This window comes from Leopardus geoffroyi, chromosome B2, assembly GCF_018350155.1.
Source record: "Leopardus geoffroyi isolate Oge1 chromosome B2, O.geoffroyi_Oge1_pat1.0, whole genome shotgun sequence".
In the NCBI taxonomy this organism is placed as follows: domain Eukaryota; kingdom Metazoa; phylum Chordata; class Mammalia; order Carnivora; family Felidae; genus Leopardus; species Leopardus geoffroyi.
In genome coordinates this window covers 3839216-3856906 of record NC_059332.1, presented here as the reverse complement: position 1 = coordinate 3856906, position 17691 = coordinate 3839216, and the positions used below count along the sequence as shown (strand labels likewise).

General features: G+C 44.7%; 2 protein-coding genes across 3 annotated transcripts; one reads left to right on the top strand and one right to left on the bottom strand.

Moving 5' to 3' along the window:
• Window positions 1–1256: 1256 nt before the first annotated feature.
• On the bottom strand, window positions 1257–16697 carry LOC123609482 (histone H2B type 1-C/E/F/G/I). 2 transcript variants are annotated; one of them, XR_006717781.1, is made up of 3 exons: window positions 16273–16697; window positions 3142–3290; window positions 1257–1488 (listed from the first exon to the last, which is right to left on the bottom strand). XR_006717781.1 is itself a non-coding variant. In XM_045500560.1 (2 exons), the coding sequence occupies exon 1, from the start codon at window positions 16660–16662 to the stop codon at window positions 16282–16284; it is 381 nt and encodes a 126-aa protein (XP_045356516.1). In that variant the 5' UTR covers window positions 16663–16696; the 3' UTR covers window positions 1257–1488; window positions 16273–16281. The 2 variants fall into 2 exon arrangements, 1 of the variants encoding a protein (XP_045356516.1); XM_045500560.1 differs by lacking the exon at window positions 3142–3290 and having other exon boundaries at window positions 16273–16696.
• Window positions 16698–16967: 270 nt separating this feature from the next.
• Window positions 16968–17456, top strand: LOC123609475 (histone H2A type 1-C). Its single transcript, XM_045500551.1, has one exon. It carries the CDS (start codon window positions 17001–17003, stop codon window positions 17391–17393), a length of 393 nt encoding a protein of 130 aa, XP_045356507.1. The 5' UTR covers window positions 16968–17000; the 3' UTR covers window positions 17394–17456.
• The last annotated feature ends 235 nt before the right edge of the window (window positions 17457–17691 follow it).

Sequence of the window (17691 nt, the reverse complement as noted above, 5' to 3'; positions counted from 1 at the left end):
ACCCCCCGGGGGACAATCGTGGTCACGGGCATCATTAGGCCGCCCTTCGTTTCTTACAGGATCACAGCTAATGAAAATGTGGGGGGAAAGTACACTCGCTAATAACGAAGGAGCTGGCATTTCTATTATTATTATTATTATTGGCCTGTCAGGTTAATAATGCTTTAAAAAATTCTCAGTGTAAACAGTATGTTGGGATTATAAATTGGCATGGTCCTTCTAGATGGCGCTCTGGCAATGTTTTGTATTAAGAGCCTTAAAAAATGCTGTGACCTGGTGATTTAGTATTTCTAGTTCTAGAAGTCTATCCTAAGGAGATAATCACATATTTAAACAAAGATGTGTGATCTGTATGATCTATAATGCATAAAAATAGAACTCAATCTAGATAGCCAATAACAGAGGACTAATTACCCAAGTAATGATACATTCATAAAAAAATTGTGTTTCTAGGGCTGCCTGGGTGGCTCAGTCGGTTAAGCATCTGACTTTAGCTCAGGTAACAGTTCATAATTTTTTTTTTAACGTTTTTTATTTATTCTTGAGAGAGACAGAGCATGAGTGAGGGAGGGGCAGAGTGAGAGGGAGACACAGAATCCGAAGCAGGCTCCAGGCTCTGAGCTGTCAGCACAGAGCCTCACATGGGGCTGGACCTCACAAGACGTGAGATCATGACCTGAGCCAAAGTTGGACACTCAACCAACTGAGCCACCCAGGCGCCCCAACAGTTCGTAAATTTAAGCCCCACATCAGGTTCTCCGCTGTCAGCATGGAGCCTGCTTTGGATCCTGTGTCTCCTTCTCTCTCTGTCCCTCCATTGGATCCTCCCTCTCCCTCTCTCAAAAGTAGACAAACATTTTTAAAAGCTGTGCTTCTAAGCATATTACCTAGAAAATTATATATGTGTATCTATGGCATGGTACCTAAATTTGCTTTATATATGATATATGTTATGAGTGTACCTTATGTATTCATATTCATCTATACATATTTGTCACATACATATTAAAAGGAAGTACCAGAACACCTGGGTGGCTCAGTCGGTTAAGTGTCTGACTTCGGCTCAGGTCATGATCTCGCGGTTCATGAGTTCGAGCCCCACATCAGGCTCTGTGCTGACAGCTCGGAGCCTGGAACCTGCTTCAGATTCTGGGTCTCCCTCTCTCTCTGCCCCTCCTCCGCTCATGCTCTCTCTCTCTCTCAAAAATAAACATTAAACAAATTTTTTGGGGAAAAAAAAAAAGACATACCAGGACTATTTTAATTTCTTCTTTATATATTTTTCTTTTTACACACTTCTACAATAAACATTTAATATTTTTATACTCAGAAAAAAATATTTTAGCCAGGTTCTTACTGAGCCTTCCATGATCATTAAAAATATTTCCATTTATCCTCTCGTAACGTCGCTCGTTGTTTTATGCGAGAGATGCCGCGATGGTTAGCAGTGAGCAGTGGTGGGAAAAGATGTCTAAAACCCGTCGGCTCCTATGAAAAGAGAGAGATTGAGTGATCAATTCATTTCTATAATTCATCAGATACCTGACACTGTACTTGACTCTGAGACAACAGCGGTAACGGCAACGGCTAATTTCACTGGGAGCTCGTTCTGCGCCAGGCAGTGTGTGTTCTAAGCGCTTTATTGATGCCAACGCATTTAATCTTGGAGCAACCTTATGAGGCACCTGCTATCGTTCTGTTCGCTGGATAGATGAGAAGGCGAAGGTTAAGCTTCCCAGGTGACACGGCTGTTGGGTGGTGATTCACACCCTCTGGAGTCTCTGTAGACTCTTAAATAAAGGATGAATATGGTTCCGTCAGTGTCTCCTAAGTTACATTTGAGCGAAGTCTTGAAGGACGAGTAAGAATTTGTCGTGTCGGGGTTTTTCACAAAGGTACCGCAGTGACAAAGGCCAGGTGGTGGGGGTTGTCTAAGGTGGGGTGTTTGGGGGTGAGTTGGACTGCCCGTGAGGGGCGAGGAAGGCCCTTGGCACGGCCATGGGTTGGAGTTCCAGCTCGGTATTCCCACAGGGAGCGGTTGAAACCATCCCCGAAGCCACCCTTCTCTCGGGTGTCCGTCGCGCTGCTAACAGATGAAGTCACCCCCACCACCTTTGAAACAAGTCAAAGGAAACATATCTAATGGAAATGCGCCCAAATAAATGCCTAGTCTGTTTCTTGAGATGTTACAAAATGCATTTTTCCCCCTCGTCTTGACAAACAAGCAGAGGCAAACCTGATTTTATCCCCGGAGGCGATGGAACCCCATGCAGGAAGACATTGGCAGGGTTTCCTTGTTAGGGAACACTCCCCCCCCCCCTTTCAATGCATGCGGACTGACACGACCCTTTGGCGGGGACATCCGGGTTCTGTGACAAGTGTTCGCACACCTGGCGGGCCTGAGGACTCATAACTATAACCCGTGCTGGACACGTCTAATGCCCAGGCGATCATTTCACTTTACAGACACAGAGACTTTGCTGCACGTTTTGTATGGACTTACAAAAGGGCCATCACGGTCACATTCAGGTAAGTTTTAGGAGAGATTCTCCTGAAGCAGAGCCTGGTGGTCTGTGGGCGGACGAGGGAAGGCAGTTCTCTCTCTTTAACTGGTGAGGGACAGTCTGCCCCTCACACCACCGCCCACCTCTGCTGACTCAAGATGTGACCTCTGATATTCCGAGAGTGCATTTCACGGACTCACTGCCCCTTCAAATGTCATGGTCTGAACAATGACAAGGGCCACGTGTGGCTTTAAACCCCTTGAAGAGGCCCCCAATTTAAGGCCCGCGCTGGAGGCATCCCCCCCGCTCTCCCTCTGTGAGCTCACACATAATCTCGCCCGCTCACACCCGAACGAACACACAGACTGTGGAACCAGAGAAGGAGGGACAGGTCCTCGAAACACGCCAGAGGGACAATGGTGGACTTTGATTTCTCTTCTTTTCTTCATCACTCGTTCTTCTTCCCCGTGTGCTTTCCAGCAACCGTTTTATTGTTTGGGAATTAACTGGGTTAATAGAGCAAACCTTCAGAACGGTGCTTGGCTAAGTGCGACCCCAGTGTTAGCAGCTATGGTTACATTAAGCATTTTCATTAGTGAACATATTAAAATGACAGGCACTGCCACATGTGACCCACCTTTCCTTTCCCACATTCTATATAATTGTGTATAATAACTATTGTTTATTGTCTGTCTTCTCCAGCCACGATGTGAGCCCCGGGACGGCAGTGACTTTGTCCCCTTCCAAGGAGACGGTCACTGATGGTGAGAGGGTGGCCCTTCAGGGCTGGGGGAGAAAAGAAAGAACTGAGTCACCCCACGGCTCCCTCCTCATTCTTTTATTTTATTTTTGGGACAGAGAGAGACAGAGCATGAACGGGGGAGGGGCAGAGAGAGAGGGAGACACAGAATCGGAAACAGGCTCCAGGCTCTGAGCCATCAGCCCAGAGCCTGAGGCGGGGCTTGAACCCATGGACCACGAGATCGTGACCTGGCTGAAGTCGGACGCTTAACCGACTGCGCCACCCAGGCGCCCCCCATTTTGACCTTTAAGAGGGCCCGGAGGGTGAGAGGGAGAGGGATTGGGAAGAAAGCTGGACCTCGTGACTCCCAAGCACTTGCTTGCTCTGAATCCATCGGCTTTTTTTGCGCCGACCCACGCAGCCGGTCCGCATTTTCCCACTTCTCTGGCAGGTTAGGGGTGCTGGGACTGAGTTCCGATCAAAATCATGTGGACGGAATAACGTGTGCCGCTTCGGGGCCTGGCCCGTGAAAGCCTCCTTCTTCTGTCTGCAGGCCGGATGTCCGGGCTCCAGCAGAGATCTCTAAGACCCGGGGACATCTGAGGCACCAGGCGGAAGGAAACTGTCCCTGAGGGACCATGGAGTCGAGCCCCATCCCCCCATTGTGACGGGACACTATACAACACTGTGTAACAGAGTGACACATATCTATTGTGGTTAGCCCCTAGGTTTGGGAGATCTGTTTCATAGAACAGGGTCACCCACCTTGTTTTGACCTGAGGCTTGTCTCCTGAAGCAGACTCAACATTGTTATTCGTAGTAGCACCTTGATCCTGGATCTGGTCTCCCAGTCAAGCCCGGAGCACCCTGGGGCCCCCTGCTCAGAACTTCATTCCTCGTTCATCACGGCAGCCCCCACCTCATCGTCCTCATGCCTTAAGCCCGCCTTTGTTGTTTTGTTTTGGTTTGGCTTTTGGTTTTTTGGATGACACTTGCCTTCTGAAAGATCAGACATTTTAGCTATTTATTCTGTTTTTCAATCTTACCTTCCTAGAGTCCTAGCTCTTCGAGGGAAGGGATTTTGTGATTTTATTCACTGCTATATGCACACGGGACCTTGGGACACAGGCGGCATTCCACAAAAATTAGTGAATGAACTGATTCATTCTGTCATTTATGTGTGTGGCTGTGCACCAGGCCCGGCAACAGCCCCTAGGGATACTGTGGTGACCAAATCAGAGCCCAGAGCCTGTTGGACAAGCCTAGTAGACAAGGGGTCACAACTAAGTACAAACTGTGCAATGCTCACACCGGACAACTGGGAGGCGATGGGCCGGAAGATGCCTGTGGGATGGTGATGAGTAGGGGTTTCTAGGCAAGAAGGAAGGAAAAAAATTTTTTTTAAAAAATGGAGGTCCAGTGTATGTGGGTGGCAGAGAGCCAGGAAAGCAGGGTGTTGGAAGACAAAAGAGAGGGGAGAAGGAGGGCCCAGGCACAGGGTGGAGGGGAAGGGCGTGTCAAAGTGCGCTGGAGAATCCTAAAGGCAAGATAAGTATCCCCTTCAGGCACATGGGGACCACCCAAGATGCCCCAGTTCACACGCCCCACCAGACAGAGGCCCCGCCGCCCTTCCCCCCAGTTCCTGCTGATTAAAATCTCTGGTCATTTTAGGGCAGTGAAAAGCCTCTGTGTGATATTATAATGATGGATGGATGTCATGACACATTTGTCCGAACCCATAGAATGTACACGACGAAGAGGGAACCGCAATGGCCAACTATGGTCCCCGCGCGATTGTGATATGCCGGTGTAGGGTCATCCAAAAGAGTGCCATTTTGGTGAATGATGTTGCTAAGGTGGGAGGCTACGCACGTGTGGGGACTCCGGGTATATGGAAATCTGTACCCCCCTCTCAATTTTGTTGTACACCTAAAAATGTTTGAAACATATGTATGTGTCTGTGTGTGTGTGTATATATATGCATATATAAGCTCTAAATATATATAAATATAAAAGCATATGTATGCCCTAAATACACACACACACACACACACACACATATATACATATATATATATATATATATATATATATATATATATATATATAAAAGAATATAGGAAAAATTTGCAATCCATTCAGTCTTATTTATGTTTAGAACTGACTGGGCCAAGTTCCAGCTCTAACCCTGACAATCAAGACCCCTGAGCACTCTCCCAGACCTTCCCCAAAGCCCTCACCCTGACGCCCGCCAGGTATCACTGACCCACCCTCCCGCCTAGCAGCTTCCCTTCCCTTCGCGGTCTGAGAATCTGCACCATCTCGGTACGATTCTTAAATACACGATTTCATTGACTTTTCTCAGCTGTAAAAACTATATTTATTTCAGTGCCCTAAAGCCCAAATGTGTGTGTGTTTTCAAACCTAGCACCCAATATCTCTCGCCACAGCTATTTAAGCAAGTCCGGCAGTAAAAGGGGCACATTTCCATCTTCAGTATTTTTGTGTTTTTATATGCTGTCCCACAGCGGAGTTTGGGCCAATAAGAAATAACCGAGGAGAAAAGGGAAAAGAAAAATAAAGGAAAAGAAAATAAAGGAGAAAGTGAAGAGAGGAGGGAGAAAAGAATGAGAACAAAGGTTTATCCTTGTGGCTTTTGAAGGCAAGTCTTTTGCTTGGAGCACTTGAGAGGGTCGGAAGACAAGTTTAGTCTAAGGGATGAGGTCAAGGTTTCACGCCAGTATTGCCTCCTCTAGGTACGTCTGTCTCCTCCTCGATGAGAGCAGCCCTGCCACTGCCGTTCCTTTGTCCTGTCAGAGCCAACAGCTGGGACATCTAACACCACGAAAAACCATAGCAGAAAGAAACAGGCCTTTCTATCAACTACAATGCACATTGCATACCGGATGATAAAGCTACCTAAGTCTTCAACTGAGCCAACCAAAGCCTTCCTCTTCCTCACTCAAAAAGTAGCTCATTTTCCAGATTTACTCTCTTCTCCTTAAATTATAATGAACCCACAGTGCTTGAAGATGTCAAGCTGATTGGCAGAGTCTAGACATTTTCATCCGAGCCTAGAATATCTTGCAGGAAAGGTCACCGGCAGATGTGTATTCGGCCCCATTTCTTTTTCCGCTTGGTCATCCAGGATGGCCCAGGGTGAAAGTTTGGAAAAACTAACGTTTAATGCCTTTTAATTTAGGACATCTGGGACTACTTAGCAAAGTGCTGAATCTACACACCTTCCAAATCTGGAAGACTCAAGAGAAATGCGGGGATTATTCTTTATGCCCTTAGGAAGAGGCCTAGAGAGGTCATTAAATATGGGGTGTGGTGCGGGGGGCGGGGGACTGCATTTTCTTTCAACCTATTGGACCAGGGTAAAACATGGTGAAATCGGTTGGCATTCTTTTTATATCAGATCACTTGTGAAATTCCCGATTTATGAAAAACCGGCTTTTACCAAGATCATCATAATCTGCCTTAGGTCCCTTTAGGGATATAAAAAAGGCTATAAATGAAGTTTGTCAAATATCAGCAGACACTGAGCACTGCCATGTGCGGGGCACTCTTCAAAAGTGCTTTCTGTGCGTTAAAGATCTTTAATCTCCACAAACATCTAGAAGGTAGACGCTATTACCATCATCCTCAAGACACCAGCGAGGCCAGGGGTGCCTGGCTGGCTCAGTTAGTAGATCATGTGACTCTTGATCTCGGGGTCATGAGTTCAAGCCCCGTGTTGGGCATGGAGCCTACTTAAAATAAAAAAAAAAATAACAATTAACAAAAAAGACACAAATGAGGACACTGAGGCACACAGATGAGATGAGGATTTGCCTCAGTCTCACAGCTAATAAGTAGGGAGCTGGGGGGGGGGGTCAAACCTGGAGATTCTGTCTCCAGACGCTATGCTTTTTTCACCATGGAGCTATTTTACTCCCATGATACCATCCCTGGGATGAGTGCTTTATATTTCCTGTTTCATGTAATCCTCACCCCAGCTTCATGAGTAAGCAATTATTACCACCCAGCGGCTCAGAGCGGTAGGTTTGTCAAACAGAAACTCAAAGACATTTGGGTAATTACCAGCCGGCTGTTTTCCTGCGTACAAAGCAATACATTGATTTCATCCAACAAAGTCAAAAAAGATGATTCTATAACAGAGATGGGGGGGGGGGGAGAAAAAGCCTGCAGAGTAAGAAGAGGATGTTACGTTTGTGCATTATTTTTAGTCTGGACAATCTGTTCTTACACAGACCAAGGAGGACTTTCAAAGAAAATAATTAGCGATTCTTCAGAAACTCTCAAGATTGTCTGTGGAGCACGGGACAGGCTGTCTCTGCATAGAATATTCCTCCATCCCTCAGTCACCACCACCATCTTGGGTAGGCCATGTCTCCACCATTTCTGGCACAGGAATTTCTCAACTCCCCCACGTTTGACTTTGGTCAAAAAAGGTATGAGAGTAATCACACACATATAAGTATTTGAAGTCAAGGTAGTCTCCAAGTGTTTAACTGGCTTGTCTTACTTAGAATAGTTCTCAAAGATCATTCTGATATATTTTAGTTAAACGTGTATCATTTTTCTTGACTATTTCCATTGTAATTTGAGCCACAGTCAGAAGCACTCATTCTTGTTTAGGAAATTTTAGCCAAGGTATGGAGGTCTAGGCTCTGAGGAATCCTATCCTATTCTATTCTATTCTATTCTATTCTATTCTATTCTATACTGAGGAAGACCAAATCCAAAGTCGAATTGTTGGAAAGACGGATACTGGAGAAAAAGGCAAAACAGAGAGGAAGAAAAAGGAAGAAAACAGTCGACTCTAGATCTCATCTTGATCTGTAGAATCATAAGAGCAAGACTTCTTATTTCCAGAATTCTGGAGAGTTTTTAATGAGTCTCGGATTGTGTTTCCAATAGGAACTTAGACCAAAGTGGTGAGATTCCACATATGTCTGCACTGAGAATCAAATATCCCTCTGTCCTGGAGCGTAAAAACAATGTTTTTAGTTAGAAGTCCTGCAGATGGCCTTTTCTACCATTGCTATAAAGCTGACATTTCTATTTGATTTTATTTTACATTACTATTTTATTTTATTTTATTTTATTTTATTTTATTTTATTTTTTAGAAAGGCAGACTGCCACGTGCAGGGCCTCATACGGACGTATCAGGAATCTTGGAAGCTTGAGTCCCCTACTTCCTCCTACAAATGGACCTTGAGAGCTTGTTGGGAGATTCTGGCGGGAGAGCACAGCTACTCCCGTACCTTTGACCACAGAATGGTCCTCCTGTATTGGGGAAGGTCATCCTCTCCGACCTAGCACAGCCCCGGAAGGGACTCACATGGAGTTGTGAGGGAGGAAGGGGGACGCCAGCCTAGCCAGCCAGACCAGCCAAATCAACCCTGGCCAGCAGTGGGGTGACAGATGTCATAGCAAGACACTTCTTGAAGTCTCTTTGAATGCAGTCTATAAGTGTATATTTTGTAGAAGTGAGTGTGGTGACATCTTTTCAAAGGTAACTTCCATTTGCTCAATTATGATAGTGTATGAATAGCATTAGTTATTCATAATATACAACAACGTCAGAACACCCCAAAGCAAAACATGTCAAAAGAGAAGAGAAACCAAGCCACACGGATCTTTTGGTACAATCTCTAATGATAAGAATTTATGAGAATCTTCAGGGGTGGACACGTTATCATTATTATTAGGGGAAAGAGTAAAATTTTGGCACCGTAAGTTTAAGTTGTTTGGGGCAAATTTTACTTTAAATTCTCTCATATAATCTACTCAGTAGATGGGGGATGATATGGACAGATGTCCAATATAATACTTTCATACAGATTTTTGAAGGTATTTTACCTATGATCTTTTTATCATTCACAAATAGTAAAGGCATTACCATGGGGGGGAAAATCCATAAATTTTAACAATAACATGAAATTGATTCGTTAATGTGGTTCTTAAGGTGGCTGTTGCAGCCTTGCCCCACCTTTATAGTTTTGCAATTTATATTAATTATAAATAAGGTGAGATTCAATCACTCGTCGCGTCTTTGGCCTAATCAACATATTGTAAAATTTGAACTGGTTTGTGCTTGTCGTGGGAGTTATTTTTTTGTTACATGACTGTAAAGTCTGGAGATGATTGGGCTATACAAGAGTTGTGAGAGATTTGTGATAGTCGATTTTCAATATTTTTTTAGTGTTAATTTATTCTAGAGAGACACAGAGACAGAGTGCAAGCAGGGGAGGGCAGAGAGAGAGGGGGACACAGAATCCGAAGCAGGCTCCAGGCTCCAGGCTCCGAGCTGTCAGCACAGAGTCCGATGCGGGGCTCCAACCCATGAACCGTGAGATCATGACCTGAGCCAAAGTCGGACACTTAACTGGCTGAGCCACCCAAGCGCCCCTGTGATAGTCAATTTTTATTGAGGGGCCGGTTATATTTGATTTTATTTTCAGAAATCAAACTAGAAAATTGTTGTTATAGTATTAATGGTGATGAAAACGTTAAGGGCTGTTTTTCACACTGCAGTTGGGGTATTTTCTTTAGCATTACCTTTAATTGTAACTACTCGTTCTTCCTTTTCCTCTCATGAGTAATTATCCTCCCCCCACTGAATTATTCATTATAGGGAACAGTTAAGTTAAAACATAACAGTAAAAATCTACCCGGATTACTCTTCAGAAACAATTAACTACCAAATAATGTGTCAAAAGTGTAATCAGGGTGGGACATCAGACAAACCAGCATAAAACGAGCTTAGTGTGAGAACAGTTGTTACAAAGTTATATGATTTACTCTCATCAGGAGGTTGGGAAGCTGGGTTTAGACTGGAAAATTTAGGAATTCAAGGTTCCTAGGTGGCTCAGTTGGTTAAGCGCCTGACCTCAGCTCGAGTCATGATCTCATGGCTGTGAGTTCAAGCCCTACATCACCATCTGTGCTGACAGCTCAGAGCCTGGAGCTTGCTTTGGACTCTGTCTCCCTCTCTCTCTGCCCCTCCCCCACCCGTACTCTCTCTCTCTCTCTCTCTCTCTCTCTCAAAAATAAATAAACATTCAAAAACAATGTGAAGGCAAGAAAATTTAAGAATTATATAAAAAGCAGACCAAGCAGTGATTTGGCAGTCAGTATTTGAAAAATACCAAACACACCTAATTATTTTATCGTCCCTCCTCTCATTAAGTGGAGGGAATAAATCGTTGGTTACCCAATGGCTGTCAAGCAAGGCCCAGTGTAAAAGAAATCTTTTTGGAGTTTTGATCTGTAGTCAGAGCTTGAATCTGGGACGGTGAAAAATAAACTTGTCAGAGCAAACTGCTTATTACATTAAGACGTAACCATAGGGGCGCCTGGGTGGCACAGTCGGTTAAGCGTCCGACTTCAGCCAGGTCACGATCTCGCGGTCCGGGAGTTCGAGCCCCGCGTCGGGCTCTGGGCTGATGGCTCAGAGCCTGGAGCCTGTTTCCGATTCTGTGTCTCCCTCTCTCTCTGCCCCTCCCCCGTTCATGCTCTGTCTCTCTCTGTCCCAAAAATAAATAAACGTTGGAAAAAAAAATTAAAAAAAAAAAAAAAAAAAAAAAAAAAAAAAAGACGTAACCATAAATCATAGGTATATAAAAATGGGGAAATGGTTGCAGTCATATTTTAGAGTGCCCTGTAAAACACAGCATAAAGTGATGGGAGCAGGTTCTTTGACACAAAGCACTTTTGTTGAAAATTATCTTACACTTGGCAGAGAGACAATATATTGAAAGTTCCATTTGAATCCTGAATTTTTCTCTTTCTTGTAGTGTTTTTTGCTTCTGTTTTTAACGAATCCTAGTAAACCTTCCTGTGCATGTGTTTTTAGATATACCCATACCATAGATAAATATAATGATAAAGTCTATAATGATCAATTCAAAGCCTTTAACTTCACTTCTGAAGTATATTTAACTAATCAGCATGCATAAAACACATATTAAGCTGAATTTACTACGTTAACAAACGGTAACAACTTCCATTTGTTACCGTAATAAATAAACACACTAAATACAGCCATGATCTTGTGTGCATATTTGTGTCTTTCTACAGCTGTAATACTTAATAGGATCAGAACTCTGTGTGTTAACAACAGCCCTTAAAAGAAGCAGGTGTGTGGGGCGCCCGGGTGGCTCAGTCGGTTGGGCGGCCGACTTCGGCTCAGGTCACGATCTCGCGGTCCGTGAGTTCGAGCCCCGCGTCGGGCTCTGTGCTGACGGCTCAGAGCCTGGAGCCTGTTTCAGATTCTGTGTCTCCCTCTCTCTGACCCTCCCCCGTTCATGCTCTGTCTCTCTCTGTCTCAAAAATAAATAAACGTTAAAAAAAAAAAAAATTAAAAAAAAAAAAAAAAAAGAAGAAGGTGTGACTCAGTCAGTTAAGCCTCTGACTTCAGCTCTGGTCGTGATCTTAAGGTTCGTGGATTCAAGGCCCACATCAGGCTCTGTGCTGACAGCTCAGAGCCAGGAGCTTGCTTTGGATTCTGTGCCTCCCTCTCTCTCTCTGCCCCTCCCCTGATTGCTTTCTCTCTCTCTCAAAAATAAATACACCTTAAAAAAAAAAGAAAAGAACCAGGCGATTGTGTTCTCTCCTGGCAAAAATAAGCGAATATATCTACCTCCATTCTCCTAAAGCATCTCCACATTCTCTAACTTTTAATCTAGGGTCATTCTCCACTGTGTAAAAATAAGGGCCTTGCATAGACCAAATTGTTTTTAGGGATGCATATTTTGTACCCTCTAATTCAGAAATTGTCCAGGTATCCAAAGATTAGGCATTTAAATACTCAATTTAATATGCCTTAAAATTCTTACAGTTATGTATAGGTTGTGAATTCAGCATTTAAGCTGACACGCTGAGCTTTTGTGATTTGTATGCAACATTATGAACATTAACTGTTTTAAAAATATTATCTATTATGATTTAATTTAGTTCAGTGTGTAATTTACAGATGTGTAATTTTAAATAAAGTGATCTTAACTCTTCTAACCAGTAAACCTACTGGAAGAAATTTAGTAAGTTCAAATTAATTAGGGTTGCTTTCTTTCTTTCTTTCTTTCTTTCTTTTTTTTTTTTTTTTTTATTTTAGAAAATAACCCTACCTATGACCCAGCAACAGCCCTGCTAGGAATTTACCCAAGGGATACAGGAGTGCTGATGCACAGGGGCACTTGTACCCCAATGTTTATAGCAGCACTTTCAACAATAGCCAAATTATGGAAAGAGCCTAAATGTCCATCAACTGATGAATGGATAAAGAAATTGTGGTTTATATACACAATGGAATACCACGTGGCCATGAGAAAGAATGAAATATGGCCTTTTGTAGCAACGTGGATGGAACTGGAGAGTGATATGCTAAGTGAAATAAGTCATACAGAGAAAATATCATATGTTTTCACTCTTATGTGGATCCTGAGAAACTTAACAGAAAACCATGGGGGAGGGGAAGGGAAAAAAAAAAGTTAGAGAGGGAGGGAGGCAAACCATAAGAGACTCTTAAAAACTGAGAATAAACTGAGGGTTGATGGGGGGTGGGAGGGAGGGGGGGGTGGGTGATGGGCATTGAGGAGGGCACCTGTTGGGATGAGCACTGGGTGTTGTATGGAAACCAATCTGACAATAAATTTCCTATTAAAAAAAAATAAATAAAATGAAAAAAAAAAAAAGAAAATAAACCCTAGACTTGTGTGAACTAGAATAGCATGCTAATGTTATTTTTACATCATGACAATAACAAAGAAAAAGACAAAAAGCCATTTCTAAAGCAAAAGTGTGAAGCCAATGAATGTATCCAAAAAGTTACTTCATTAAAAATATGTGCTATCTTCCTATAAAATTACATACCATGAACTAAAAATGTTAAGTTGTTCAAAAATGATAGAGTTCTGTTTTGTTTCTTATCCTATAACCTCTTACCTAAAACCACTAATTTGGGGCACCTGGCTGGCTCAGTGGGTTAAGCATCCAACTTGGGCTCAGGTCATGATCCCCCAGTTCGTGAGTTCAAGCCCTACGTCAGGCTCTGTGCTGACAGCTCAGAGCCTGGAGCCTGCTTTGGATTCTGTGCCTCCCTCTCTCTCTGCCCCAAACCACTCGCATTCTGTCTCTGTCTCTCTGAAAAATAAATAAACATTAAAAAAATTTTTTTTAATAAATAAATAAAACCACTAAATTCACAGTTAAACTTTTCTGTTTTCTCTGAATTATAGTTGAAAGGGGTAGCACACTTAAAACATTGGGAGAACGTTTATTTTGATTTGAGTTTCTCTTTTTTCAGTTTTTATTTAAGTCGCAGTTAGTTAACATACAGTGTAATATTAGTTTCAGGAACACGACAGGGATTCAACATTTTCATGCATCACCAGGCGCTGTTCACAAGTGCCCTCCTTAATCCCCACCATCCATTTAGCACACACACCCCCCCACCCCCCAACCTCCCCTCTGACAACCCTCAGTATGCTCTCTATAGTTAAGAATCCATTTCTTGGGGCGCCTGGGTGGCGCAGTCGGTTGGGCGTCCGACTTCAGCCAGGTCACGATCTCGCGGTCCGTGAGTTCGAGCCCCGCGTCGGGCTCTGGGCTGATGGCTCAGAGCCTGGAGCCTGTTTCCGATTCTGTGTCTCCCTCTCTCTCTGCCCCTCCCCCGTTCATGCTCTGTCTCTCTCTGTCCCAAAAATAAATAAACGTTGGGGAAAAAAAAAAAAAAAAAAAGAATCCATTTCTTGGTTTGCCTCTCTCTCTCTTTTTTCCCTTTGCTGCTTTTGTTTCTCAAATTCCATATACGTGTGAAATCATACGGCATTTGTCTTTCTCTGACTGACTTATTTCCTCTAGCGTTATACTCTCTAGCTCCTAGTGTCTCTTACGTGCAATTGTGTCTTTCAGTCTTTATATAAGCCCTTGAAAATGTAAATAAGTTTCCACTGTAATTTACTGATCCCCTGCTGAGGTAGAGTAGACAACTTGCTCCAAATCATTTGTATTCACAAAACAGAAAATATTCTCAAAAAAAGGTATCCGAACCCTTCACTTTTGGTCCGACTCAGTAGTGTGATTTATGATACCACGTGTCTTCTCTCTTCTCTCTAACCTTGAAAAGCCTGAAGCGACAATAATTTTGTGTTGCTGAATCATAAACTTCAGAGGCTTCTGCCTCGCAAGAGACAGGCCTTTGCACGCTGGAGATTTGCTTAACTTGTTTTCTTTCTTGTCATTAGTCTCCTGTAAGGCCTAACCGCTTTCTTAAAGTCAAAAGTTACTACGGATTGCCAGTCTGTGTTTGCATTATCTTGGAAGCAGGGATGCTGTTTTTGCAGATACTGACGACTATTTGGATATGTAAGGAGAAAACACAAGAAAAGAACGTTTGGAAAGGAGGAAAGAGACTCTTATCTTTAGTTTCAGGAATCCACAGCATACAAACATAAAACACCAAACCCAGGGGATCACATTAAAGGCCAGAAAGAAAAGACCAACTTCCTGTTCGTGTGTTCTCAAATGCCAGAGAATTATAAGAACAAATAGTACATAAACACAATCAACCCCAGAAAAATTAACAAATGATCTAGACTTCAGATTCCCTGTCCTTTGCCACCAACTAATCTCTTCACGATCTGACATAAAGCCAGCAGGGTGTACCCGATCTGCAAAGGGCAATCAGGAAAAGCCAAAATAAGAAACAACTTTGGGCAAGAATACGTTGCAGCCATCAAGAACCAAAGGAATATAAGCACAAAACTCCCAACAGCCCAGGGCTGGACAAGGTTCCTTTCCAGGTCACACATTTCTATTGATTCCTATGGTAGGACTTAGGTAAACAACATCTTGGTGGAACCTTCAGAAATAAATGGTCAGGTAGTTCATGAGTAGCCCGCCCTTCACTTGGATAGAAGGGAGAACAAACTATAGAATTATTTCATCCAACAAAGGCAGACCAGAATTTATATAAGACAAAAAGGGGAGAAGCGACGGAAAAAAACAAGAACACAAACAAACAACAAACAACCCCTTGTAGTCAACCTGGTAATAGTGAAGCTGCACGTTTTGGGGGTAACCTGATTCGCTGACAGGTGGTCAGTCTGGACTGGACCACCAGTCCTTAAGCAGGCTCAATAGGCACATAGGAGAATTTAAAAAATCCAATTTCAGTTGCTGAAGGACTCAGGAAACCTTCACGTTTGGCTGAGGAGCTAGTGACCAGCGTCTGCCACTGTCCTGCATTTTATCCGAAATTGTACGGGTCTTTGTGTCCTTTGTAACAAAGTGTATTCCCTGTACCCTCCCACGTTTTTAATGGAAGAAGCAAACTTGACCACTTGGTACTGAAACGTGTGACTTGAGTAAAACAAACGTAGAAGGCGCTTTTTACACCTTAAAACTTTTGCCTGGAGCAAAGTCCACGAGGGAAGTGCTTAAAGTGGAATTTCCCCACACACAGACTGCCTGCGGTATCTGGTACCGGAAGGTTCCCTATTGGGAGACTGAGTGTGCCAACTTCAATGGCGTCCTTCCCGTCGACCCACCTCCTTTCTCCGCCCCTAGTACTTGCTTGCCTTCAGTTCAGACTCCTTGGAGGCAAGTTACCCAGCAGTTTTGACCAGGCGTCTTCTACAGCAGTATGTGGATCCTAACTACAAGCCACCAGCCACCAATGAAGGTTGGGAGTCGCATAAGGCAGACAGCACGGACCCGAAACAGCATGCGTTTTCACTGAAAACTCCCCGGAGCATAGAGTAATGGAATAGAACATTTCGCACAAAAAATTCGGCAGTGCCTAGTACCACCTTCACTTCCGTCTCTTAGTACCGTTAAAAACAAACAAAAAACCTTATTCCTACAGTGCAATGGCATTTTCTAAAGTAGAATACCTTAAGGTAAATATCTTGCTAACTCCCCCATGCAAACTCAAGTGTTTGATTACAGCTCTCTTAGTGGACATGTGGGTGGCCCTGAAAAGAGCCTTTGGGGTTGGGTAAGAGGGCGCTTACTTGGCGAGTCTACTTGGAGCTGGTGTACTTGGTGACGGCCTTGGTGCCCTCGGACACGGCGTGCTTGGCCAGCTCCCCGGGCAGCAGCAGGCGCACGGCCGTCTGGATCTCCCGGGACGTGATGGTCGAGCGCTTGTTGTAATGCGCCAGGCGCGACGCCTCGCCCGCGATGCGCTCGAAGATGTCGTTGACGAACGAGTTCATGATGCCCATGGCCTTGGACGAGATGCCGGTGTCGGGGTGCACCTGCTTCAGCACCTTGTACACGTACACCGAGTAGCTCTCCTTGCGGCTGCGCTTGCGCTTCTTGCCGTCCTTCTTCTGCGCCTTGGTCACCGCCTTCTTCGAGCCCTTCTTCGGGGCGGGAGCGGACTTCGCTGGCTCAGGCATCTTAAAACCTCAGAACGCCAGAAGTGGAGTGAAAGCAGGAAGCGAATGTCTGCTACTTATAGGGCTTTTATGCTAATGAAGGATGCAGACCGCGTCTTAGTTCATTGGAAGACCAGCCGTGAGGCTGTCATCCATGGGCAGAACTATGCAAATGAGGTATGGAAATAAAGCTTTTCTATTGGCTACTTGACTGAGACTCGTTACTAGCCAATCAGGCAACCGGGTTTGCTCCCCAGGAAATGGCTATAAAAGCAGCGATGTTTTACCTACTTCCCGGCTTGCTCTCTTTTGGCAAGTGACTAGTTCTCTTGTCTTGGGATTTCTTTTCGTTGCTTACGATGTCTGGACGTGGCAAGCAGGGAGGTAAGGCTCGCGCCAAGGCGAAGTCTCGCTCTTCTCGCGCCGGGCTGCAGTTCCCGGTGGGCCGCGTGCACCGCCTGCTCCGCAAGGGCAACTACGCCGAGCGGGTGGGGGCCGGCGCGCCGGTGTACCTGGCGGCCGTGCTGGAGTACCTGACGGCCGAGATCCTGGAGCTGGCGGGCAACGCGGCCCGCGACAACAAGAAGACGCGCATCATCCCGCGCCACCTGCAGCTGGCCATCCGCAACGACGAGGAGCTCAACAAGCTGCTGGGCCGCGTCACCATCGCGCAGGGCGGCGTCCTGCCCAACATCCAGGCCGTGCTGCTGCCCAAGAAGACCGAGAGCCACCACAAGGCCAAGGGCAAGTGATCTGGCAGTCCTCTGAGTTTCCGGAAGCGCTTTCATACCCAAAGGCTCTTTTCAGAGCCCCCCCCACCACTTCAAAGGAAGAGCTAACACCACTTTTTAGGTTAAGGCGGGGAAGTCGATAAAGGTAAGTTGACTTTAGCCCAAGCCAGGATAGTGCGGTTCCTCGGCTTTTGAAAAAAGGTGTCCAGGTGTTAAAATCGCCCGGTCCTTGTAGGTAACGGCAAATCGAGTGTCCGACGACTGCTTGTGTTTTCTGACTTCACGAATCTAGGCACCTCGGATAGTAATGCCTAACTTA

Bases quoted from the DNA above. Each gene is read 5' to 3' on its own strand.
- LOC123609482 (XM_045500560.1), bottom strand. From the start codon at position 16,662: ATGCCTGAGCCAGCGAAGTCCGCTCCCGCCCCGAAGAAGGGCTCGAAG.
- LOC123609475 (XM_045500551.1), top strand. From the start codon at position 17,001: ATGTCTGGACGTGGCAAGCAGGGAGGTAAGGCTCGCGCCAAGGCGAAG.